Raw genomic sequence first — 26,773 nt, 5'->3', positions numbered from 1 at the left:
GATTGTAGCATTTCTCTAGGTTTCTAACTTTTTCATCTTTTTGATTTTCAATTTCATGAAAAACTTGGATACGCTTTTGAGAAATCCTAAGTTTACCTTTGTTCTATTCTATCATGTTGGTTGTGCATCTAAAAGTCATTTTTATTCAGTATTTTTAAGATGAGTGATGGCTGTAAGAACAAAAACAAAAGACCTCAAAAATTTTACTCTTAATTGCCTGTGTAAAGTCCTTCTGAGCACTGTTTCTGACCATGTCTTGTATGGTACTCCAGAAGATCATCAGTTATACTGCATATCTATGTCATAGATGACACTGTTTTTAAGCTGGTTTAAGTTCCAAATGTATACAAATGAAGTCACTTTAATCCTATAAATACTTCTTAATTTATTTAAAAAAAATTGTGCTGTTAACCCTTTACGGGGCAACGAGCTATGTGAAAAGTACAAAACTTTTTGTCAAATGTGATATTGAGAGTGCTTTTGACATAGTTCACTGGTTTATCATCTGGATCAGTATATACTGCGCAACGGGCAAGGCTAGAATCCATGAACCAAGCTGCAAAGATCTCAAGCTAAATAAGGCGGAGAGATTTAGAGAAACAAGAGAAGGAAATAACTTTCCTATCCAACGTATACTCTTCAGACTAAAGCACTCTTTCTATCAAGCCTTCTAAACTGTTAAATAAAGTTTTCCAAACAAGCATTTAAACTTCATTACACAGAAGAGCAACAAGAATGGTAGCCCGCCAGACAAAAAGGCAGGAAGGAAAAAAATATATATACTGAGTTCAATGGGTAGCCTGAATGTAGCACAGTTCTTCACAACCGATGGGGGGGGTAATTCAACACGGTGTCCAACAACGTTCTAACGACGTGCTTCATCTCAACTGGTTACTATGAAGCAAGGTGGTAAATGTTTGGCCCCGATCGGGCTTCAGAAATGGTTCTTTTATTTTTCATGACGAGCATGTCTGTCCAGCTATCAATCATGTTTGTTTGCACCAAATCCCAAGCCATTTAAAATACGACTAATTTTAAGTTAAACAGAAGTCGTCTGCTCCGAATTCGCCATCAACTATCCATGCTACTGCATTCCTCTGAATGAAGACAAGATGAAATGTATGTATATGGAGGAGAAAAAGAAAAAAGTTGCTGGTTAGAAAATTTAAAAATAGCATGTTACTACAAATTATAGTATCACTAATAAAATAATTTAAGTCATATTTTTGGCAATATCCATTTCAGGGCAAAAATTTTTTGATACATTTGCCTTTATACACTGGCTTAACTCCAAAGAGAAATAATTTGTTCCCATAATAACAGTTACTTGTATCACTGCTGTCCCAAGTTTTACTTTTGTAGGCCATATAGACACAATACAGAGAGAGAGTACACTAAGATATTTAAATGGAGGGGTAAGATGGGGATTTGAACACTGGCTGTTAAAACATTTATTTCCCCAAAATTACCTTTTTCACACTGCGGAAATAAGATTTAAACCAACATACCACCATACTTCTCTTAAGGGACAAATACTATAGATCTTTAACTGTCACTCCTCTCTAAATTGCCAGGTTGTTTTTTTTTTTTGCTTTATAAAGTTCATAAATGTAATTTGAATGGCCATTAAAAAAACCCTATACATAAAGATATACCTGTACTGCTAGAAGACATAGAATCAGGACTTGAAAAATCTGTTTATATCTCATGTAAGATCATGAATCTCTTTTTTGGCTATTTCTACACTAGAAAAATATAGCTGAGATAATAACCAATGTAATTAGAGCTAATCCTACATGCAGGTCTTGATAAATTCTAGCACTGTATCACCTAGCAATTTCATCATGGGCATTTTGGGTACAATTTTACTGGAAACTACTGAAGTTTACTTTGTTCTCCCTACTCATTCTTTTGTATTTTACTATCATGATGGTGCAAAAAATTAAATAAAAACAAAAAACCCTAAAGCACAGACATTCCTGAATTCTCCTTGAGTTTCTCAGTCAACTATCCTTCAGCCTACGTCAGCCTACAGTCCCAGCTAAAGTGTGAGTGTATGTGCTGGCCACAAGGAGGTCTCTCTTTCCTACAGATGACTCAGGAAACACCTCAGCAAATGTAGTCAGCTCCTTTTTTCAGTCTTCCCTCCCCACCCCAAGAGGATCTTCCAAGATCCATTAAAAACCCTCCTCAGTCATCCTAATTTGGGTTCTTAGAAGCTGAAGAGTAATGCCACCCCTCTCTTCACCTCCTTTTTGTTTTTATTCCCTGAAAGATGAAAAGTTAATTTGGCTCCTAAATCCATTGCTGGAAGTCTTTAATCAGATGCTGGAGGATCACCTGTTAGTGACATAAATGAAATTGGTTATGTGGGTAGAGGGCAAACTATAACGACCTCTCAAATCTCTTCCAACTGTATGATTTGAAGCAAATTTATTGAATCTTCCCTCTGTGACTATGTGGATAAAACTCATCATATAACTTGCTGTATGGTTATACCATCTCAGTGGCACCTCTAAAACAAATCACTTAAAGATCTATTCTCTGTCACCACATGAATTTCTTTGAAGGAAGAGCTGCCAAAGGACTAAGAAAATTATGTTAGAAAACTGCATATCACCACAATGTAGATCCATAAAGCATCTACCCACCCTAGAGGTTTCAGAATTGGCAATAGGATAACAGATAGCAAAATAAGCCTGCCTTTTCACAGGTAGGATTTTCTGGACATTAAAGTCAGAATGTCCCATGATAATCTGAAGATGTGAAATTGTTAACCAAGATTCCGAGTATACAAAGGCTAATAAAACAACAACAAAAAAACCCCCTAGAACTATTCTTCTCCCTGCCTTGAGCCATTTTTGTATAAGAGCCAAAGATAAACTATATGAAAACACTTCTGCCATAACCAAGATCACCAACAAGATTTTTTAGCTTGCTCTTGCAAACAAGCTAAAAAATTAACATTTATAGTTAGCAATCATATTGAAACTGCTACTAAATCATTTAAGTTAAACTTCCCGGTTATCTTATCACCACATTCCACTGGTTCATCAGTGTTTTCACATTAAAATTTAACTCATCATTCTCCTAATGCTTCTTTATCTCTGCTCTAAAGTGAAAGCTTCATCTTTAAAAATTCCCTGTTAAATGAGGAAGCCCCACTGAAGCTCAAATCCCAAGTCACATGGCTGAAGTAAGACCTTTAATAGCCAAAAGCCTTTCACCACTGGAGAATTTGAATATCAACCAGCTGCCAATTCTCCAGGTGTTCCCCCATAGCATTATTCAGCAATAGTCCAGCACACCAGGTCAGACTAGACTTTCCTCTTCATCTCCTTAATTCTTGATCCTGCTTGACTCAGACAAGACCCTATGAAAATCCACCAGGCTTTGCCAGGTTGGGACACCTTATTCCATCTGGGGTCCCCTTGGTCTTGACCATCATTTTTCCCAACTGCCCACTTCTTAATGAATTTCTTTTTCCTAATTCATCTCATGCCACATACTCTCTTATAGTGTTGTGCCCTTCCTTTGTACTGTACCTTGGAAGACCAAACCTCATTCATTAAGATACCACCCTGGTTTCATTTTCAGGTTACATATGATTAGCATGCAACTAACATGTAAGAGGTATTAGGTAAAAAAAGTCTACAGTCAGGATCAGTAGAAAGTCTAGGATGGACATCTCCATTTTGTATACTGGTTAGAGATCATTTAGTTTTAGTAAAGTCATTATGTTAACTTGGATAATGTAACTTTTTTGTGTCCTTCAGTAATTAGTGCCTTACACTTTGTGAGTATTTAATAAATGTTTGCTGAGTAAATAAAATTAGGTAGCATCCATGGGAAAAAATAAGACTTTCTAATATAGTAGAATTTAGTATATAATTACATGAAGTTGAGGGAGTTCTTTTCAGTTCTACCCATAAGAACCATAAAAAGGTTGTAAATATGAAATTAAGTAACAACAATGTTTAAAAGAATCTCTATGCAAGACCAGTGTACAGTACGCAAAAGATAAATATCACACCCCCACTACACGTGCCACATATACATCCTTCAAAAATAGCATTGATTACTGTAACCAATATGTAAAATCCAGCTTTCATTGAAGAAAAAAGCCTAAGAATGTTGTAAATGGTGTTACCTTCAATATCCTGGTTGTCTACAAAAGGTGCTGGTCCCCATATTCTAACAGTGCCATCATCTGAAGCACTGGCCATCATGGATGGAATCTGTGGGTTCCAGCTCACACAGTTAACTGTGCGTGTGTGTCCTGTTAGCTCTGCAATTGGCAGTTCACTACGTTTGTGCCAGATGTATACTTTATGATCTGAATAAAATAGCAATTCAGAGAAAAAGAAAAAAAAGAGACATTTGCATTAACTACTACCATTTAACATTTTCAAATTATCCTAACAATAATACATACAGCTACTGACTAATAATACAGCTTGACAATAAATGAACACAGAGTTTGTGAAAAATTCTCTTAAGCAGATATTCAACACCGAGATCTGTCTTTGTTTGGTTTTCATCATCTGTGACTTTATTGCTGTGTCCCTGATTCAGAAAACAGTTTCTGAGAATTGCTATGGCCCCAAATATCTTCTCCAGGTGGATATACACTCATTGGTCCCTTATAGCTTGGTATAACATGGCTTAGCTTTGAGAACTTAAGTTTCCCTCTATCCCAAAAGGAGGCAACAGAGGAAGACTTTTGTATAGATACCACATCTATAATGATTTGAAGAGGATTTTCATCCACCATATTATGATGCTAATATTAAGATAATTGCATTTCATGAACAACATTTAAGTTCTCTGAACCTAAGCAGGTACCAAGGATAAATGGGTTTTGTCTATTTATACAGTTGTCACGTACCTGTTCCCATAGTATACATTTGTGACTTGTGATCACGAAGTAATGTGACTGATTTTAAAACATATGCCCAAATGAACCTTGTCTTTCTCAGTAGTCACCTTTCAGTTTAAGTTTCCTTTGTATCTACATCCAGTTCAAAGTGCTGTCTTACTTTATATTTTACCTCTTCTTTCATTTCAATTCATATAAAGGAATTCACTTTACAGGTTAACTACTTTCCCCCATTTATTTGTCTTCTCAAAACACACATTTACCAACATTTCTCCCACAATTTTATCAAGCCCTCCCCCCCCCCCGGGAAGAAAAAACTTTCACTTTTCACTACGGTTGAATTACAACTATAAAAGTAAATAAAATGATTTTTAAAATACTAAATAAAGGCCCCAAATTCAGATTATAGCACCAAATAATGCAAATGCCACCTCATATATACAGCGTGCTGCAAACCATTCATTTGTCCCCTTATAATCATGCTGGGCATACTGGTAATAGATTATTATTCCCACCTAACAAGGAAGGTTAAAAAAACAACTTGAATCCAGATCTTTTTATGATAGTTGCACCTAGTTTTTTTATTTAAAATATTAACATTTACTTTGATCACTCATTTCATTGACTCAGTGATAAATGAATTAACTTAAAATCTAATGCATCTTCAAAGCATGAAGATTTGCTACTGATGAAGGCACCAGAGAATCAAATGCTTTTTAGCTGTGGGGGTTGAGAATCCGAGATGAGGAGGGCTCTCACTTCCAAATGTTTAAGAGTTGACTGCTCACTAACTGAAGACAATACTCTGAAAGGAATTTAAAAGGCATTTCCAAAATATTTTGAGCAATGGCAATATTGCTGGAGTACATAGCCTCTGAAAGTAACCACTATGAAGGAGACACATTCATCTACATTAAGAGTTCAGTATATTTGTCAACGATCCCGCCAGTCAACAGTCGGTCAATAAATATTAGACACCTATTATGTGCCAGATACTGTGCAGCCACATTATTTTATAGTTATGACTCATATGCAGACGCCACATTTCAGGAATGGACCAATTTACTTATTTTTATGAAAACTGAGTGGTAATAATTTACATTTGTACAGCACTTTCCAATTTACAAAAGGTTTCCCACACAGTAAGCTTGTGAGTCAAGTATCCATTCATTCATTCAAGCATTTATGAAGTGCTTAGACAGGCATTGTGAACAGAAACAAACAAATCTACATCATTAAAGAACTTAATTCTATTGCAAGGAAAGTAACATGAAGAGATATGTAAATAAATACAAAGTAAATAAAAATAATTTTGGAGAAGACACCAACTGGGGAAAAAAAGAGGTAATTAAAATAAAGTATTGAGGGAAGGTAGGGATCCTAATAGTTAGATGTGGAGAGGAAAGTATAGTGGGATCCTTAGTGCATCCTAGGGACGCAGCCTATTCAAAAGATGGGAGATTGGATGTAGTGTCCAGGGAATAGTATTTAAGACAGTTTGCCTGGAATATAGAGTGAATGAAAGAGCATAGTGTATGGAAAGGATGAAGCTAGATTGTGAGCTTAAAACACTAAAGAGGAACTTATCCCTAGAGGCAACAGGGAGCCAACAGACATTAATGACCAGAGTAACATTGTTAGACTGGAGCTTTATGAATATCACTTTGTCAGCTATGTGAGGTATGAATAGAAGGATGGGACTGAAAGTCCGGAGACCAATTAGGTGGCTATTGTAATAGTCCTGATCAGAGGTGGTAAAGGCCTGGACTAGGACAGCAATCATGTGAGTATTAAGAAGGGGATGGATACGGATGAGATGTTGTGGTGGTAGATCAGGGCTAGGCACCTGAGCCATAGAGGGTAGGGAAGAATGGAGAGGGAAGGATGACTCAATTAACTGCAAATTGGAGTAACTGGAATGATGGTAAAATGCTCAACAGAATTAGCAAAGTTAGGAAGAGAGGAGTTCTGATTTGGATATATTGTTTGAGATACCCATGGCACATCCAACTGGAAATGCCCATTAGGAAGTAGTTGATGCATGCCTGGCGCTCTGGAGAGACTTGCTTCATAGCTGAAACCCAGGAGAAAAGAGCCTAGGGCAGGGGTGGGGAACCTGCCTAAGCTTGGCCCTTTTACCGGAACAAACCCCCTTGATAACAGGATTTGTTTTGTAAAACTTTTCTGACTCAGTCAAAAAGGACAAGTGGCCTTTAGGGCACAGGTTCCCCACCACTGGCCTAGGGGGTAGAGGTGGGAGAGTTAAGCCATAGTGAAAGGGTATATAAAGATGATGAGAGAATACTGGTGCAATCAGACAGGCAATAAGGAGAACAAAGAGAGGGCAGTGTCAGGAAAAGGAGGAAGAAGAACAAACCCAGGAGGAAGGGTAGTTGACTATGTCAGGTTCGGCAAAGAGGTCAAGAAATTTTAGGGCTGATAAAAGGCCACTAGATATGTCAATATCAGTGATAACCTTAGAGAGACAGTTTGAGTTAAATGATTAAGTTAGAATGCAAGGAGTTCAGAAGTTAGGGAAGAAATGGAAAAAAGTGTGCAAGAATGGGTTTTCCTATTTGTTTTGATTGTGACAGGAAAGAGATACAAAACGACAGCTTAAGCAAATAATAAAATAAAATAAAGTTTTCTTGGAATCTTTGCAGAGAACAATGGTAAGATCGAGCCAGTAGGTAGTAGGCAGGAGTTGAAAATGAGTGACAGAGATGGTCAGATTGTGAGGACTAGGTACTAGAAGAGATGGGAACAAAAACACAAGAAGATGGGATGGGTTGGCTTTGGGTAAGGAGAAATGGATACTTCATTAGAGACTGGATCAAAGGAAGAAAGAAAGGCATGGGGTTGGGGGGTGGGGTGGGCGTATGTGATGATGTCCAAAGGTTTTGAGATATTAGAAAATGAGGCAGCTCAAAGCAACAGCAAATAGCCTCTACAGCTTTTTTTTTTTAAACTAGGCAATGGGGTTAAGTGACTTGCCCAGGGTCACACAGCTAGTAAGTGTTATGTGTCTGAGGCCGAATTTGAACTCAGGTCCTCCTGAATCCAGGGCTGGTGCTCTATCCACTGCACCACCTAGCTGCCCCAAATAGCCTCTACAGTTAAGTACGAGGTGAAGTCTGTCCTCTGCAAAGACAAAAGGGGGGGACAGGAAAAGTTGTATGAGAGGTTTGAGTAAAGAGGAAAAGATTTCAAACAATCACTGTTGGTAGTGGGTTCTCTAACCTTGGTCTCAAGATCCTTCTACATTCTTAAAAATTAAGGACCCAACAAAGCATTTGTTTATATAGGTTATATCTATCAATATTTTACCACATCAGAAATCAAAATCATTAAAATACTAATAAGTATAAAATAACAATGAAATCATAGTTGAACACCAACTTTACAGAAAAAAACTTAATTTAGTGAGGAAAAAGTGGTATCTTTAATGTCTGGCATAACACAAGACAGATTTTCATATCTGCTTCTGCATTCAATCTGTTGCAATGTTATTTTGGTTGAATTACATGAAAAAAATTTGGCCTCTCAAAGATACATGTAGTTGGAAAAGAGTGGAATACTCCAATAGACAAATAATATCTTAGTTTCATTATGAAAAGAGTTTTGACCTAGTGGACCACCCAAAAGGATCTCAGGGACCCTCAGGGGTCTGCATACCTTGAAAACTGCTCATGTAGGGAAGCAGGCAAGACTGACCGCCTTACTGCCCTTACTGCAACAAAGGACCCGTTGAAATTAGATAACAAATGTGTAGTGGACTCATTCACCATACACATTTGACCCTGGTGATTTCCTATTTAATTTGTTAATATCTTTATCCAGATATAATAGGATTTCCTTTCCTAAATTAGCACTGTGTCTGCATGATAAACCTTTCTTACCATTTTATCAGACATAACTTTAAAAAGAGAAAACCACTTAATTTTTTGGGAGATCTGAACTAAACAATTCTCTTTACTATTTGACCACCTTGTTATAGATATCCAGTTTGAAGCATTCATGCTTTGATATCAGGGAACTCAAGAAGTTTGATTTATTATAAAATGACCTGGTGGTTTCAGAATACAGTCTGGTACTTAAAAAAGACATATTTAGATAAAGATTTTGAATGATTTTAAAAGATTCCGTTGTTTTTAATAAACATTTAGCCTAAAGAGTTATATTTTAAAAAATCTGAATTCCATATTCAATTCACTCCCCAAAATAAGAGCTATTTGTAAGAATGGTTTTGCTTATTTTAACAGATTATGTGCTGTCAAAGTAAAATATTATATTACAATCAAAGTACCACATTCTTCCCCCAACCTCTACCTTCTGTCACCCCCTTGCTTTCCATATTAAGACACAAAACTTTTTTTTTTAAAGTTCTTCACTTTTCTTTAGATCTTTTTTCCTTCTATATCTTTGTTTGCTTTACTGTGGTGTCTTTTTCCAGCAAATTCTATTCTCTTTGATCCATCTTGCACACTGAAATGTGACTGCCTCAAAGTAAACCACAATGTATGTCTACAAATTTAAAATCTTTGACTGGATTACAGAAAGTTAACAATTATGATTGCCAATTTCTCAAACTGGAAAAGAGGGCCAGAGGGAATTTTGCTTCCTAATTACAGGGTAGAGAGGTATAATAATGTTCTGATCTCACAAAATCAGGGTGCCTAATAATGTTAGACAAGGAAATGAGTTTCAGAGGGTAAAGAAATTGGGAAAGATTTCACATGAGGAAAAGGTACAGAGACTACAGTAGGCTAAGAATGATTCAACAGAAAATATGATTGACCAGAACAACAAGGAAGCAATGAAGTCACAGAATTAAAAAAATAAAAAGTTTACAAGACATAGTGGATTTTGAAAGCTACTGTATACCTCTGAACCTAAAGTAATGCTGTGAGACTAAGTTGCAGATTAGCTGATGATCTGCATTGGTAGAAGGAGATTACTTACCCAAAAGTCTACAATAAAATGACAGATATTGATTTAAAAAAAAAGATGAAAAGTATTCAGATTTGTGCTCCTGTCTTCTTTTCTCTCTCCACTTCAAAGGCTAACTGTGTCCCATGTGAATCTTTGATTCCCTCCTACCTCCTCCAAGAAGTAATTTTCCCTTTCTTTTCTTGCATCTTTCATTTCCTGTTCTTTATTGGTCTCATTCCCTTTTGTCTACAAACATGTTCAGGTCTCCCCAGCTGTACTTCTGTACCCCAAATCAACCCTGCTACCCGATCTATCTTATCTCTTCTCTCAAATATTGTCTCTATTTCCTCTCCATCAATTTATTTGTTCCTCCACCTCTTACAATCTGGATTCATTCTATCTACCTTTCTACTTCACTGAAACTGTACTCTCAAAGGTCCCTAATGACTGGGTCCTAATTGCCAAACCTAGTGGATACTTCTTAGTAACTGAGCTTTTAAACCTGTTTGAGGACATTTCCACTGTTTAGCACAGGGCTTTGCACACAGATGTCATTTAAAATTTGTAGAAGTGCACTGACCACATCTTTCCTTTATTCTTGAAAAGCTCTTTTTCCTTAGGCCCCATAATACCATGCTCTCTCCAAGTCCTCCTTTTTCTGGATTGTCTCTTTTGTTTCTCATGGTGGTCCACTCTCCTGGCTTCAACTGTCTGCTTTATTCAGAAGACTCTTAAATCTAAATTTCTAACTTCAACATGTCTCTCAAGCTAGGATTTTTAACTACTTGCCAGATATTTCCACTTGGGTTAAGAACTGGAAATTGAGGAAATCCCCATCAACTGGGGAATGGCTGAACAAGTTGTGGTATATGAATGTAATGGAATTCTACTGTGCTATAAGAAATGATGAGCACGTGGACTTCAGAAAAACCTGGAAAGACTGACATGAATTGATGCCGAGTGAAGTGAACAGAACAGAACAGAACAAAGAGAACCAACTTCGATAGACTTAGCTCTTCTCAGCAATACAATGATCCAAGACAATTCCAAAAGACTCGCGACAGAAAATGTTATCCTGCCTCCAAAGAGAGAACTGATTAATGGAGTCTGAATATAAATTGAAGCATATTATTTTCACCTTGCAGTTTGTTTTGTGGCTTTTCCTTATTGTTCTGTTTCTTATTTCATAACATGACCAATGTGGAAATATGTTTCCATGATTGCACTTGTACAACCTAATATCAGAGTGCCTGCTGTCTTGGAGAGTGGGGAGGGAAAAAGGGGGGGGGGAGAAAAATTTGGAATTCAAAATCTTATAAAAATGAATGTTGAATACTATCTTTACATGTAATTAGAAAAAATAAAATATTATTTAAAAAAGACACTTCCACCTGTTTATTCCAACAAATTTAACACGCCCCCAAATAAATTTATCTTCCCTCCAAAATCTGTTCTTCCTCCTTCCTTTTCTTATTTCTGACAGTGATTCCATTAGTTTTCTAGTGACCCTGACTTAAAACCTATCAATTTTTATTCGTCTTTCAGTCCCCAATTCAACAGGTTGCCAAGTCCTATTATTACAATATCTACTCAATAAGTTGAATCCAATCTGCCCTTTCCACTCTACCAACCTAGTTCTGGCCTTCTCAGTTACACTATTACAAAAACTTCCTTACTAATCTCTCTGCCTTTAGGCTCTCTTTTATGTAGTTTGTTAAGTCAGATGAATTTTCAGAGCAGTGCTCTAATCTTGCCAATGCTTAACACAAGAATCCCTAGGGCTTGTCTATTACTCATGAAATGAAATAAAGTCTAAACTTCTCTGACTGGCTGCCTGAGCCCAAGACTTGGCCCCAACCTATCTTTCCCTATGCTCAAGCAAAACAAGACTACTGTCTACTTCCTGAACACTTCCATTTTCACTGCTGCTGCTGCTGCTGCTACCTTTGCTCAGCCCAGCTTTTCTTCTTGGAAAACACTTATATTTTCCCCAAATCCACTTCTGTTACATATTCTTTCAGGTCCAGAGCAGACACATCTTTTCCATGAGGCCTTTCTTCATTCCTCTAACTTGAAGGTCTCTCTCCCTTCTGTACCAGTCTCACTGTACTTTCATATTTTAAATTTGCATTATAGTTATTTGTGTATGTTTTGTCTTTTCTACTAGATAAATTCTATTAGGTAGGGGATAGTTTCTAGCATATAGTAACCCTTAAATATTTGTTGAAGAAATGAATGATCAAACTTCACCTTATGCGAAAATCTAAAGCTATCATTTCCAATTTCATTTCTGTCCCATGCATACACCTTAATGAAAAACATTTTAATGAAGCCAGGATAATAAGGGAACAAGTATGATGTGAACTCTAGCCCCAAATCTACCAATGTGAGATTAGCTGTGTGACCTTGGGCAAGCCGTTTCATCTCTCTGGGTCCGTTTTATGAATAAAATGAATGGGTTGGCTCATGTAATCTCTAAGTTTCTTTCTGGCTCTAAAATAAAATGTGATAGTATTTGTGATACCCTAACCCATTTTGTTCTACAAGGTTGTTGTTTTTTTTAAATTAGGGCAAGAAGGTTGCTGTAAAAGTTGTTCAGTAAATATAATTCACCCCAAATTTTTCTATAAACAATTTAGTTTCCAGAAGCATCCTACTAACCTGGGGGTTACAAATTTAAATCAGCTACACAGCTACAATAATTAATGTTTGAATGCTTGAGCTGGTAACAACTGAGCAAGAAACAAGGGGAAAATACTTGTGGCTTTTTTAAAAAAAATTTTTGAAATTTAATTTATATAAGACTTTGTTGGTTATCATAATTTATCTTTTGTAGTTTTTATGTTTTATATTTCTATCAGCTTGGGAATTTATTAAATCTATTTTACATTTTAATTCATAGTGACTCTAAGATCTATGTAGATCCCCAGATTTTGTCATTATAACTATTTTTGCTATATAAAATACAGTAATAATATACGATTATAAAATAATAGTTTAGCACAACACCTAAGAATGGCTGATGTAGTTTATATACCTTTACTTTTGATCATTAGATAAGTATTCAAGGTATTATGCCCATTTTACAAATGAAACTCAGGTCCAGGAATGTGAGGTGACTATTAAGTGCAGGAGGGGAGTTTCACCAGCATCTCAAACACATTATCTTCCCCTAAACCTGGCCCTCCTTTCAGACTAGTGAAGACCCCATCATTCACTGTTGCCTTGGATAGTAACCTTGGAGATTCAACCCTGACTCTTCTCCTCCTTCTGCCACCACAGCCTCTTTTATGCTGCTCTTCTCTAGGCCAGGCCCTCCTTACTTCTCAACTAGACTAAGGCTTCTTAAAACTTTTCCACTCCCCTTTTCCTATTTCAGCAGCCTTAACTGGATGCTGCATGGCCTGAGGGCATGCGCAGTGCAAAGTGTGCATGCTGTGTGTTCACAACCAAGTGAAGTTGCTTGATGCAACAGGGAAAGTGCTGCCAGAACACCTCAGATTCATTTTTGCATTTGATTTTTAATTAATTTTTGGTTGTTGCACAGTCAGAAACCTTTAAGAAGTGCTGACTAGACCAGGGAGGACAAACTACAGCCTGAAGGACAAAAGAGCATTAAAAAATATAATAAATCCTATTTAAAGGTGTGAAAACCATTTGTAGCTTGTAGGCCATTCAAAGCCAAGTAGCTGGCAGAGTTTGCTGGACCTAGATGTCACCCTCCCAACTGGGTCCTTTTCCTCTGGTCTCTGCCCTTTCCCATCCATCCTTCACACCGACATTAAAGTGACATAACTGAGGTATAGATATGACAACGTCAGTTTCCTACTCAGGAATCTCCAGTGGCTCCCTATTATTTGCAGGATCAAATACTAACACCTTTGGCATTTTTATAGTTTTTCACAACTTGGCTCTAGCCTACCCGTCCATGACACATTTCTCCTTCATTCCCTCTACCTTTCAATTCAAATGGCCTATTTGTTGTTCCCCAGATACAACACCTCACTCTCCCAGCTCTGGGCTTCTGGACAGGTTCTCTATGCCTGGAGAACACTACCTCCTTGTCTCCAACTATCAGAATCCCTAGTTTCTTTCAAATCTGAGTTTAAGTGCCATCTCTTTCAAAAATCGTCTCCTGATCCTTCCAGTTTCTAATGCCTCCCCCCTGAAATTAACTTCTATCCATACAGTTACCAATACAGCTACATGTTGCTTCTTCCCCTGATAAAAAGTAAACTACTTGAGGCCATTTTTGTTTTGTATCACAAGCATTTAGCATAACACCTAGCATTGACATTAATTATTAATGTCTGGTACTCAACAAATGCTTGATCGATGTGTATCAGCATTCTGATACTCTGATACCATAGCTGAAACACTGAACACAAAGTGACCCAAACATTCCCAATTGGCAAAGGAGAAAACCTAATCAAAAGAGTGCAGGCATAATTATAATCAGCTTGCCTAAAATGCTAAGAAAAATTATATTATCTAGATTATTACTGACTTAAAAACAAAAAAGACATGTGCTGCCATGACTGATAGGACCTTCAACAAATGACTTTTGAAAATCACAGCTGTGTTCAGTTAAGCCCATCCAAGTAAATCATAATAATGAATTTTTAGACCTCAACCTACTTCTAAGAACCTTCAATCTATTGAAATGCCCTGACTCTTAAAACCATGAAAAAACAATGATTTAATCAATCTGATGCATGTACCCAAGAACCCTACCTTCCCCTCCTCCTACCTAACACACACAGCCAAGATGATATGCTAGGAATTTAGCATCAGGAGGGCCTTAAGTCTTTGAGTGACAACTACTACTTAGTGAATCAAACCCCCTTATACATTTAAAAAAAAAAAAGGATAGGAACCAGACCTGTGATTTCACGGGTAAAAGGAACATCCGAAGAGGAAGCTCCCTCTTACCAATGTAGGTCAGGATATTTTCTGACTTAAGAGTCAGTCTTAGAGCCATTGCTCAGAGCACTGAGAGGCTAAGTGATGTCCCCAGGGTTAGAAAGCCAGCCTGGATATATCAGAAGCCAGTCCTGAAGCCAGGTCCTCCCTGGCTCTGAGGATGGCTCTTCAACCCTTCTACTACATTTTCTTTCATCTCCACATATTCTGAATAATTATGGATCTTCAATCTGTCTAAGTACATTAAAAACGGCATTTAATTACAATCACACATTCAACTACTATTACCTTCACTGCCACTAGCGATGAAGTCTTCATTATGGCCTCCAAAACATGAGTGAATTGTGTAAAATCCTTGCGTAACACCTTGATACTTTCTCACTAAAACTCTGTCTTGTAAGTCCCATAAATGCACTCCCTATAAGCAAAACAAATCACAGTTTATTTTACCTTAAAGTAACAACATTCTTTTTTCCCCTTAGTCATTTTTATTTTCTATTTGTTATGAACAAGTGAAGTGGTTATCTTTTGATAAAATTCAATGTTATTTTAAGTGTCACAGATACAGCAATTTAATATTGGGTAGAACTATTTCTGTTCACTTGCATATAAATAATAAAATCACAATTAGTACTCCATTTGAAGAAAACATCTTGGAAAATTACTGTGAACTTACCTGAGTTGCTACATTTAACAAAGCTAATCGGCCATTTTTTGAAATAGTAAAAGACATAATAGGGTGATCTTCTTGTACTCTGTTATAAGAACACAAAAAAAATGCTAGTCAGTGTGGAAAAGATTAGAATATATTTAAAATTTCCAAAAAGGGGAAACCCCCCAGGTTTTTGGTAAAAATGACACAATTTTGTCTGTAATTAACATGATCTTTATACTTGACTACAAAAAATGAATCCGAATCAAAGGTGATTAGATGCCATTTAACCATTTGTTCCAATGCATTTTTTAAAATGCTTAACATCTGTTATTTAATAAAAAACAAAACAAAAACACAAAACAATAGTTACATGTTCCTATCTGTAAGGTCCTCAAAGTTGTAGCCCCGAATTCGCTGGTGTGTGTCTGATGCCAAAACAGTCTTCCCATCACTTAAGCACCAAAGGCATTGCACTCTTACCCCTTCCCAGGAGTCAAGGAGATTACCATCTAAATCCTAATCAGGAGAGAATTATAATTGACAAGAGTGGTCAGAGAAAACCATAATAATTTTCCAAAACAAAAGCAAATGTTTTTCTTAGTAATATCTTTTAAAAATATTTTCCACACCTGGATGTTAATCTCAACCTAGTTGTTTCCAAGTATTCCTACTCAATCATAGGAATCTAAACAGTTCTATGAAAATAAATGTAACCAAGACAAAAATTTCAGTCATGAAGTTCTCCAAGCTTTAGGCAAGGGGTTATGTACTGAAAGAATTACAAATAAAGAGAAACTATTTTGACACCTGGACATTGGTTTTCTGAAGTTGACCAAAATGGGATTTTTGGAAACGTGTTTCACCAAAAATTTATCAGGAATTATGGCATTAAACAGAATCTGTTCTAAGTAGGTTCACGAACCCATTATGGGCATTTGAGTTTCCTTGCAAAGAGACTATAGATGCAGAAATATTAGCAAAAGGATACATAGTTCTCCCTCAGAGTTTAAGGTTTACCCTTTAACAAACTTTCACTTACTAGTGAGGCCAAGAACAACTCTGTACTAGTTTCATAAACAGTTCACTAAATGTGTGAAGTTAAGAGATATAAATTTCCAAGATAAACACTTGTCATGCATCCACAGAAAATATTTTTGAAAGGTGTTCTTCAACTAAAGATAAGCCCCAATTTAATTGACCTATATTGTAGTGAAACCTTTTAAGTTTCTTAATACTCAACCAATACAAAGTGTTTATTGTGTACCTTGAACATGCCAAAAACAACGAAGTACAAAGAACACAAATTTACTCACAATTGTTATGCCAGGTACTTTTAGAGTCCTTTTTCCATAGCATTTTTAATGTTATCCAGTTTTATTTTCTAAGTACTTCAGACTAAGATTCTAAAAACTTTTTGTAAAAATGATCCTACTTTTACTTAAAATTTGAATCACTTCACTGCTAAAATTTTATCTAAGGAAGAATTCACATTAAATCAGACCAAATTTGGTAGGCTTAAAATGAAATACAATCCTTTAACTCCAACACAATTTAGCAATAAATCTAGTAACCATAAAGAATAAAATGTATTTCCCATATTTTATCAAATACCTTACTAAACTCAAAAGAAGGCGGCTTGGTATGGACAAGAAAACAGTGAAATACTGACCTGGTCTATTTTTAGTCACTTTATTTTTGTGACCATATTAAAGTGTTTTTTAAAAAGTTCTTTTATTCTGGTAACTATTCTGGCCTAGTAAAATGGGACACTGAGTCTTAAGTTAAATCAATAGCTGGTAATAAAGTAGATTCTATTTTTTCTGAGTGAACAAATTAAGAACTTCATTCACAGAAATGTGATTCTTGAAGGAACACTGTAGCACTTACACACTGGTAGAACTGTCCACGCTGCCCTCCAGTTACAAAGCGTTTCCCATCTGGATTCCAAGCCACACTTGTTAAACTGTCTTCATGAGACTGGCTCATCTTTGTCCTCAGCTCCCCTGTCTATAAAAAAGAAGAAAAATGGATAAGACCTATCCTTCCTTACCAGGGAAAATGTGTTTTAAAAAAAAAGTGTGAATTAATGCTAACTATGGAGGTCTATGAGAACAGTGCTACATACTTAGAGAAATATATCATTTTAATAGTAATAATAAATACAGATTACTTACAGAAAGGGAAGTTATGTCATTTGAAGTGAACTAAAGACTTAAACATCAGTGTGTGGTATAAATTCTTATTTTAAGACACAGTAGACCCAAGAAATAGATTTCATGTGATAATCTCCCCTCCCAAAATGAAATTATCATCTGATAATCTACTAGGTAGCTATGTGTATACAATGAGATAGGTGTGCTGTTTTTTCAGAATAACAGCATAAGAACAGCCCAAGGCCACTACCCCTTCAATACTTAAAAATTAACACAAAATATCTGAACGTAGAATGGTGACCCACCATAAAGGTGGATAAGGTTTGTATTCTCCTCCTCTCCCTTGCTTTATAAAGGACATACATCAATAAATCACATCCAGGAATGGTTTGAAGAATAAGATATTTTCTAGATAAGCTGATTAAAAACCATTTTCTTTTGAAGGAGTTTCTGAAGCAAATTAAAGTGATACACAGTAAAAGAAGGTGGGATGTCAAAACACACTTGACTGAATGGAAACTGGTCCAAATGAAAGCTTGAGATTTTTAAGTTAGAAAACAAAAAACCACAATTTCAGTATTAAGGTATACACACTGCCCTTTCTGTGTCACGTTGGAAGTCTTAATGGAGCATAAATATTAGAATCAGAATTGCAATTATGGCATTTCAGCCTCAGCTACTTTCTAGTTTTCTTGCTTTTACGGTCTTCATTTTGCTAAGTTCTTTAAATCCTCCTTTCCAATAGCTGTTCAATGAAGCAACAATGAAAATATTTATAAATATGGCAGACTCAAGCCTTTCCATCTAGGTTTTATCTCAACCTCAGAGTCAATCTGAATTATTCTTATGCTTCCTTTAGAGTTAAAAAAATAGCTTTGCCTCACAAGCCGGCTAACAATAACCTTTTCTGGAGCTTGATAAAGAAATGAAGTGGTTCTAAATGACTGAGGCTTACTTCTAAGGACAAAACAAAATAAAGTAAATGTCTTATTTAGGGTGAAAAGTAAATTCCAGAACTTCAACTCTTGTGAAGCTGTGCACAGCATCTGGGCAAAATAGTAACTGGTACTACCAAGTTAAATCTGAATATACTTTAAAAGGTAGCCAGAAAAGTTAGAGTATTAAGTAGAAAACTAAGATTAATGCCAAATTTACTACACATAACCACAATGACAAAGGTAATTCCAGTATCCTTAGACTGTTATGAAATCCATCCTTTTATTACAAAGCATAAGCTAAAAAAAGCCTGAAAAATGTTTACTAGACATGTTTTCATCTGCTTTCACAGCACCATAATGTAGACTTGTAAATCCATAACAGAAAATTAAAAGAAGAGCTATTTGAAAGTTTCTTTTTACTTAGCTGCTCTGACTGATACAATGATCCCTAACAATTCCAAAGGACTCAGGATAAAAAATGCAAAATCTGATGAAATGCGAGCAGATTGAAGTATACTTTTTTCACTTTATGCTTCTTGGTGTTTTTTTTTTTTAAAGCAACATGGCTAATATAAGAAAATGTTTTGCTTGACTACTTCACACGTATAATTGAGATCATATTGCTTGCTTGTCTCCTCAATGGGTGGGTGAAGGGTAGGAGGGAGAAAAAATCTGGAAATAAAAAATTTTTTTAAATGAATGCTAAAAATAAATTTTTTAAAAAGTTTTTTTTAAATAAATGGATTAAGTTTATCACAATAAATTCACCCTGACTTTAGTCATCAAATTGAGTACATCTGCAATGAATACAAAGAACAGAGTCGTTGCTTACTTGTACATTCCAGAGCCAGAGCTCAGAGCAGTCATCTGGGCCACAAGCTACAAGATAGTTGTCATCTGGACTCCAAGCAATATAAGAAACACCATAAGCATGCCCTTCTAATGTTTTAAGCAATTTTAGCTGGTGCGTATCCTGAGAAAGAAAGAAAAAATAAACTGACAAATATTTTGAACCGATATGATTTTTCTTCTGGTTTGTCACTTTATTAAACTGCTGCTAAAATACTTGATTAGTACTCTTTGGGACAAATCTGCTTGGCTTTTCTTTTCAAGCTACAGCTTAAACACAATGCTTCTTTTTATTTTCTGTCACATTTACTTTAATGAATAAAAACCTATTTTCTCTTCTTCCTATTTACCCCTATCACTGAAAAAGAAAAGAAAAAATTCTCGTAACAAATAATGCATAGTCAAAAAATATTAATTCCTGGGGGCAGCTAGGTGGCACAGTAGATAGAGTTCCGGCCTTGGAGTCAGGAGTACCTGAGTTCAAATCTGGCCTCAGAAACAACACTCACTAGTTGTATGACCCTGGGCAAGTTACTTAACCCCACTGCCTCATCAAAAAAAAAAAAAAAGATTAATTCCTACAATGATCATGTCTAAAAAAAGTCTCAATTTACACAGTGAATCTATTGCCTCTAGGTAAGGAGATGGGCTGGGCATTTCATCAGGTATCTCCAAGAGTGTGTGATGGGTCCCATTCTATTCTCCTTGTTATGCCTTGTCTCTAACAGATCCAAATCTACCCTCATCCTCTAATACTGCTCTTTTCAACCTTTCCTTTATCCATGCCAACTTCTCCTACCTCTGAGCTAGGGTTGGCCCTTCAGTGCAGTCATAACTTAACTACTGGACATCCACAGTAATAGCTATGCATATACTCTTGGGAAAAGTCCTCCCTTACCCTCTGACTCTGTGCTCTGAAGGCAGTGAGCCATGACCCCATTGTCTAGGTGGGACAGAGTGAGTCTCATGGAATAAGCAAGTATAGATGAATTGCGATCTGCATCAGAAATTTCTTTACACTATTTTCCACTCCAAATCCACTCTCTTTCCATACTTCTCCTTTACTGTTAAGAATAAAACCATCCACCCAATTTTGCAATCTTAGTGTCATTTTTTTGATTCTTCCTTCTACCTCACCTCATACATATAGATCAACTGCCAAATCTTGTCATTTCTCCCTTCATATTTCTTACATCAATCTGCTGTTCTCTACTCACAAAACCATCATGGTTTAGAACTTCACCCTCTCTTTTCAAATACTCTAGTAGCTTCCTAACCGGGTTTCCTACTTCAGGTCTTTTACTTCTCCAATCAATCTGGCAGAGATTTTCCTAAAGCACATGTGACCTGTCGTTCCCCTACTCAAATTCTAGTGGCTCCCTAGAAACTCTAAGCTCATATAATTTCATCATTCTCTCACCCTTTTATCATTTAAATTTTGGTGTAAGTTAAAAATTCATGTAATAATTAGTATGGAAATATATATGCAATTAAAAATAAGTAAATATACACATACTTGGGAAGAGATGAATGCCCCCAAATTTATCTTTGACTACCTGGCATTGTGCTAAGTGCTAGGGACATAAAGAAAGGCAAAAGACAGCTCCTGCTGCTCTTAAGGAGCCTACAGTATAATGGGGGAGACAACATGCAAACAATGATGTACAAACACCAGGATAAAGTGGAGATAATCAAAAGGAGAGAAGCACTAGCACCAAGTGAGACTGGGAAAGATTCTTGCAGAAGGTAGGACTTTAGCTGAGACTTGAAGGAAGGCAGGGAAAGTAGGAGGTGGAGATGAGGAAAGAATTCCAGGCATGATTATAAAAGTTTAGAGACCACTACAATAGACGACACTCCTCAACTTTGAGAATACTCATTTAAGGTCAAAATTAAAACGACAACTCCAGGGTATGTCACATTCAAAATCTCATTAGGCTTTAACTCAGAGCTAGTATTTTATATCTGTACTTTACACCTAACCACTTAAGTGGATTTTGAATGCTGGGAAGGCCACTTTTAGGACATCTCATAGAGCCCTCAGGCTCAATATCCTAAAAACCCCAAACATTTTGCTTTATATAATGCAATATAGCTAGAGTTAGTTCTGTGTTTAAGACAAAATCTTTAAAGAACATTAGTCTTCTATGGCAGCTTGAAAAAAAATCATTAGACTCAGATTTTCTTCCCTTCACTCCACATATATTTGCCTCATCCACATTCATTAATGCCAACCTTCCAGTTCCTCTCAGTATTATAAGATATAGAATCACACTGGTTATCTCATGAACAGAAAATACATCTAACTACTCACTTAAAAAAATTATGAAATGGTATCAAAAAAGAATGGAAAGACAAGGAGATTAACATTTTAAACCTCAGTATTCAATTTTCTTAAAGCTCATTTACTTCCTCTAGTAGCAGATACATGTTTATTTGTATGACTAACATACACATAAAAAAATTAGTTATGATATTTATAAAGTGCTTTACAACAATTTTACTTGATCCTCCAAACAATATCATGAAATAAATATTTTAAATATACTGTTTCAGAATATTAAGTTTAGAAATTGGTCAGCCAAAAATTAAGTCAAGCACCACGCTAAAATTTTAAATTATTCACAATTCTACTTGTACTATGAAAGAAAGACTATTAACATTCAGTAGCCTTAATTAAGCAATGATATGTTTGCATTCAATAATGGCCCAAAGCCATTTAACTGAACATAAATGGACTGATTTTGTTAGAAAACATGACTTGCTGTTCTCACCATTTCATTCTGCTTTTTAAAAAAATTTATACCAGGAACAGCTAGGTGGTGCGTGGACAGAGCTCTGGCCTTGCAGTTAGGAGGACCTGTTCAAATCCGGCCTCAGACACTTGACACTTACTAGCTGTGTGACCCTGGGCACGTCACTTAACCCCAACTGGGTCACCAAAAAGCAAACCAAACCAAAAAAAAAAATCTGGCAAAAGTTTTTGTATTGCAAGAACCTATAAATTAGCATTTTCAATAGACCAGTATCATCAATCAATAAAAGACCACATCTCCACACTACCATCAATGACGGATACTAACAGTTTTAAGAATAGTGCTTGACTATTCAATAGTATGAACAGAAATATGATATACTATTTCCATAGCCTGAGCCTAAAGGCAGTATAAAGATACATATTTAAGCTATCTAATGGGAAGAAAAAAACCCCCAAAAACCAAACCTCCAAATTTCACAAATGTAGGCTAAATTTTAGACCTATTAAATACAGGCTCAAGGAGCTTATGAGCAAATATTGTTAAATAGTGGCATTTCAACCCCCTTCTAGTTATCCCAGAACTTCATCTGCCATGTTTAAAACAGCGGAAACAATTTGAGAACTCTTTTTCCTTTCCAAGAGATCCTCAGACACTTATAAACCTAGACATTTATTATCTGCCTCTATTTCTGGTTCAGCTGGGAGAATTCAACAGCAGTGCAAGAAGTTTAGTTAGGTTGCATACTACTGCTAATATTTTCAGAGCTTCTGAAAAAAAATCCATAGAATAATGAAGAAAAGCAGCAATTTGATAAACTGAACACTTTCAAATATTTACATTTAAAGCAAATTTAACCCAAATGTTTATGGCCTGAAGGCACCTAGGTAGCACAGTGGATAGAGCCCTGGGCCTGGAGTCAGAAAGATCAGAGTTCAAATCCAGCCTCAGAATCCTTCTAGCCGTGTGACCCTGGACAGATCCCTCATCTGTAAAATGAGCTGGAGAAGGAAATGGCAAACCACTCCAGTATCTTTGCCAAGACAACCCCAAATGGGGTCACAAAGAGTCGAACAAGACTGAAATGACTGAACAACAAACAACAACAACTGTAGCCCTCACAAAGACAGTATTTTTTCCAAAACTCATATTCATGGAAAAAGACAAATCTTTCAAACACGTTCTGTAGAAGTTATTTTCTTGAATCTGAATGAGAAAGGTAACTTCAAGTCCGAGGATAAGTGATTTGTGTTCACTATCTTTTGTTCTTCTCTAAGTCTTGTAAAATCTTTTCACTGATTGACTGAACGAGCCAAATATCCTCTACTATTTCTAAGACTAAATACTAACAGAACAAATGATTAAGAAAGCAATCACTTCTCTTACACTTTTTCCCTTTCTCTAAGGGACCTGTTACACTTCATTAGATTAGTAAAGCATTCTCAACAAAGCAAGGTAATCCGTATAGTTCAATAAGCACAAGGAAAGTCTCTCCAATTGTTTTACTGATTTTTAAAAAACAAAAGCAAAAACAACACTTCATTTTCCAATACCTTCTCCACCTCCAATAGAATGCTCTTGTGTAACAAGTATAGTTAAGCAACACATTGGCCTTGTCTGATAACATGCCTCATTCCACAGCTAATTCTTGAGATCTTTCAGTAGCACTACCATTTCATTACTACATTATAGATATGTACACAAAATCCCACATTTAAGATTATCCCTGTATAAACTCCATTAAAAATGCTTAGTGCAGGACCCTGATATCTCTTTCAAACTGGCAAGTTACAATATAATGCTATAAAAGACAATTTTGAAGAAAAGCACTGATATGGCATTAGGTATTAAGCCCACATTATAATCCCAGGACCTCTTCATAATAACAGTTCTTGATTATGTAGTACCTTTTCCTACAATAACTCTGCGAAGTAGGTTGTTCAAATATTATCCCCATTTAAAAGATGAGGAAACTGAGGCTCTGAGCAGTAACTGTCTAGGTTCACAGAGAGATCAAATGGCAGAGCTATGATACAAAACTTTTTACTACATTTGGAGGCGTCTAACTAGTACTAGGTCTTTTGGGGTAAGACTGATCTGGTAACGGGGCAAAAGCTTTAAGGAAATTAAGGATTTCACTGAGAAAATTAAGGAAAGGCAATAGTAATATTAGAACCGTAATGCTGAACTTCTACAGTTAGGCCTTTCTACCCTTCCTTTCTTTTCACTCATTACAGATGCATGAATAGAATGAATATCAGAGATCAAATCAAATAACAAATTTCCATGAAATACATGGGAAAAAATTTCTAATCCTCTTATCATCAATTAATTAAAATACCAAAATCCTAGCAGTCTCTTATAGCAGGTGTCAATTCAAACAGAAGTGGGGGCAACTCAATTGTACATAAGGATCCCCGGTTTAGAAAACACAACTATTAATATTATCTATGTTTTATTGTATCATTTATTTACTTTGTTAAATATTTCCCAATTACATTTTTATCTGACCAAACCACACTTAGGAGTGTGGTAGGCCACATGTCTGACACCTTCGCCTTAAAGCACACTGCTAAGCAGATATGATACATATCATAATCTATTCTAACACTACACCATTCAGATTGGGATGAACATCCACTAGTTCCAGATATAAGTTTCCCTCTGAAACTATATTCTCCTCTCCAGCAATTTCATTCACTTTCTATTTCTCCATGCAATCAATACTCCCCTTGTACTGATTCAAAGGAAAAATAACAACAATCCTCTTACTCACATTTCCTATCTGCTCCCTAGGCATTTGGTATAGACCCCCCCCCATACTAATTTGTTCCTCTCACCTGCTTTAAAGGCCCCTTCTTCTTGCATACTACTCATAAGCCCTTCCATATGCATATTCATCTATTTTTCTAACTTTTCACCATTGCCAAAAGATCCCAGCTCCCTCTATTCAATCACACATATTCTGCTTCAGTTCTCAAAAAGTCATCTGGGTTTCCCACATACTTTAACAACTACTGCCCTATTTCTTTCTTCTAATTATAGCTAAAAATCAAATATGCTATTGATACCTTTCTAAGCTGCTCTATAAATCTATACTATAACGTGTTTTACCAAATTTTATGCTTGACCTCTTAATCAAGATTGGCTTTATTTAGTTATTCCTGACTTAGTCATTCTTGACTTCATTTCTGTTCTCACTTCACCTCTATAAAGTTAATGAAATACCTTTTGCCAGATCCAAGAGTTTTTTTTTCCCCTGTCCCTATTATTTTTTAAGTTTCCTGATCATTCTACCCTAGAAACTCCCTTTTCCTAGATACTTCCTTGGTTTTTTTGAGTATCAGATCCTGATTCTCTCTTTGGAATCTTTTCACTGGTTTCTTTTTTCAAGTCTTTTCATTGGCTCCTTTATTCTCCATCCTTTCAATGCCAATGTCCTCAAATTCTCTACCCTAGGCTCACTATTCTCTCCTACATCCACTCATTGAATTCATCCACCATGACTATAGGTTGATAATTCCTAAATTAAAAGTCTCTATAGATGTTTGTCTTATTTCTCTCTCTCAAAATATCTCACATAACCAGGTATCCTGCTGCCCACTTGAAGAGAAAATCAATTACTTATATACTCCCTTCCCCCAAATTGTTTCTTTATCTATATACTTCTATAGGTACTAGTTCTACTATAAATGTTAATTGTCTGCATTTCCTTCATTAAAAGTAGAAAAGCCAATTTTTTATTTCCTAAAATAAAAGCCCTGAGTATTAAATACTGCTAACCAAAGTTTAAAATTATAAAATTGCACATCTGAGGACAAATCTCCAAGAAAGTTCACTGGTGATAAGAAGAAAAAATATTTGAATCTATAGAAGGCAAAGATAACTCAAATTTAAAATGAAATGGTTTTGCCCAGCCATTTCATGACATATAATTGGCACCACACATTCCACAAAGGCAATGAGTGGGAAGCAGAAAGTTGATGACATACAGGACTTTCTACCAGCTTGTCATATACAAGGACAGGACACTGGATTGAGATGGTAGAAGCAACTGAACTTTAATCTAAAAATATTAACAAACAAAAAAGGTGGTGAAAAGAGGCAATGCCTTACCCAAGTAAAACATGTAGTCATAATATAAAACAGTGCTGTGGGAGCATAACTTATAACTATTCACATGAGAATACTTACCGGATCAACTTGCCATATAATAACAGTTGTATCCTTTGATCCTGTTGCTAGTTTAGTGCCATCGTTAGAGAACTTACAGAACCACACTTCATTACAGTGCTCTGTAAGTATCTGTTGTGTATAACATGGGAACTGTTTCCTAAAAATAAAACCGAAAAACCCAAAAAATGAACTGAGAATTCTTAAAAATACACGATCAGAAAAAAACGACAATAAAGTTTCTTGTAATAATTTTACATGTTTTTAAAGTTATGTAGATGTCTTTCCTTTTAGCTAAGGAAAAAAGCCCTTAATTGCATGCTGAGTAAATTTAAAACATTAGTATATTATAAACATATATTTGGAAAAAATTAATAGCCTAAATTTTACTTGTTTTCTTTTAAAAAAGATTTTATAATTTTAGAAAAATTTTTATGTATCTATTCAGATTTTGTTTTGGTCTGGTTAAGATCAATTCATACTAGTAGTAATTAGTTATCAGGGCCTTTATGTCT

At 35.9% G+C, this 26,773-nt stretch overlaps 1 protein-coding gene across 2 annotated transcripts in view; it reads right to left on the bottom strand.

Annotated features, from left to right (window-relative positions):
* Positions 1-360: 360 nt before the first annotated feature.
* WDR26 (WD repeat domain 26) overlaps positions 361-26,773 on the bottom strand; it is a 45,683-nt gene continuing 19,270 nt past the window's right edge. For both annotated transcript variants that reach the window (XM_078156292.1, XM_020982172.2), the window contains exons 7-14: positions 26,280-26,418; positions 19,313-19,453; positions 17,277-17,396; positions 15,760-15,905; positions 15,411-15,489; positions 15,023-15,152; positions 4,151-4,336; positions 361-1,097 (exon numbers count right to left, since the gene is read on the bottom strand). In XM_078156292.1, coding sequence (XP_078012418.1) covers positions 1,072-1,097; positions 4,151-4,336; positions 15,023-15,152; positions 15,411-15,489; positions 15,760-15,905; positions 17,277-17,396; positions 19,313-19,453; positions 26,280-26,418 — 967 coding nt within the window. In that variant the 3' untranslated portion in view covers positions 361-1,071. The remainder of the gene's footprint in view (positions 1,098-4,150; positions 4,337-15,022; positions 15,153-15,410; positions 15,490-15,759; positions 15,906-17,276; positions 17,397-19,312; positions 19,454-26,279; positions 26,419-26,773) is intronic.

The sequence above is a fragment of the Phascolarctos cinereus genome, unplaced genomic scaffold (assembly GCF_003287225.1).
Source record: "Phascolarctos cinereus isolate Bilbo 61053 unplaced genomic scaffold, phaCin_HiC Scaffold_5;HRSCAF=322, whole genome shotgun sequence".
NCBI classification, from domain to species: domain Eukaryota; kingdom Metazoa; phylum Chordata; class Mammalia; order Diprotodontia; family Phascolarctidae; genus Phascolarctos; species Phascolarctos cinereus.
This window is presented reverse-complemented; position numbering and strand designations above follow the sequence as displayed.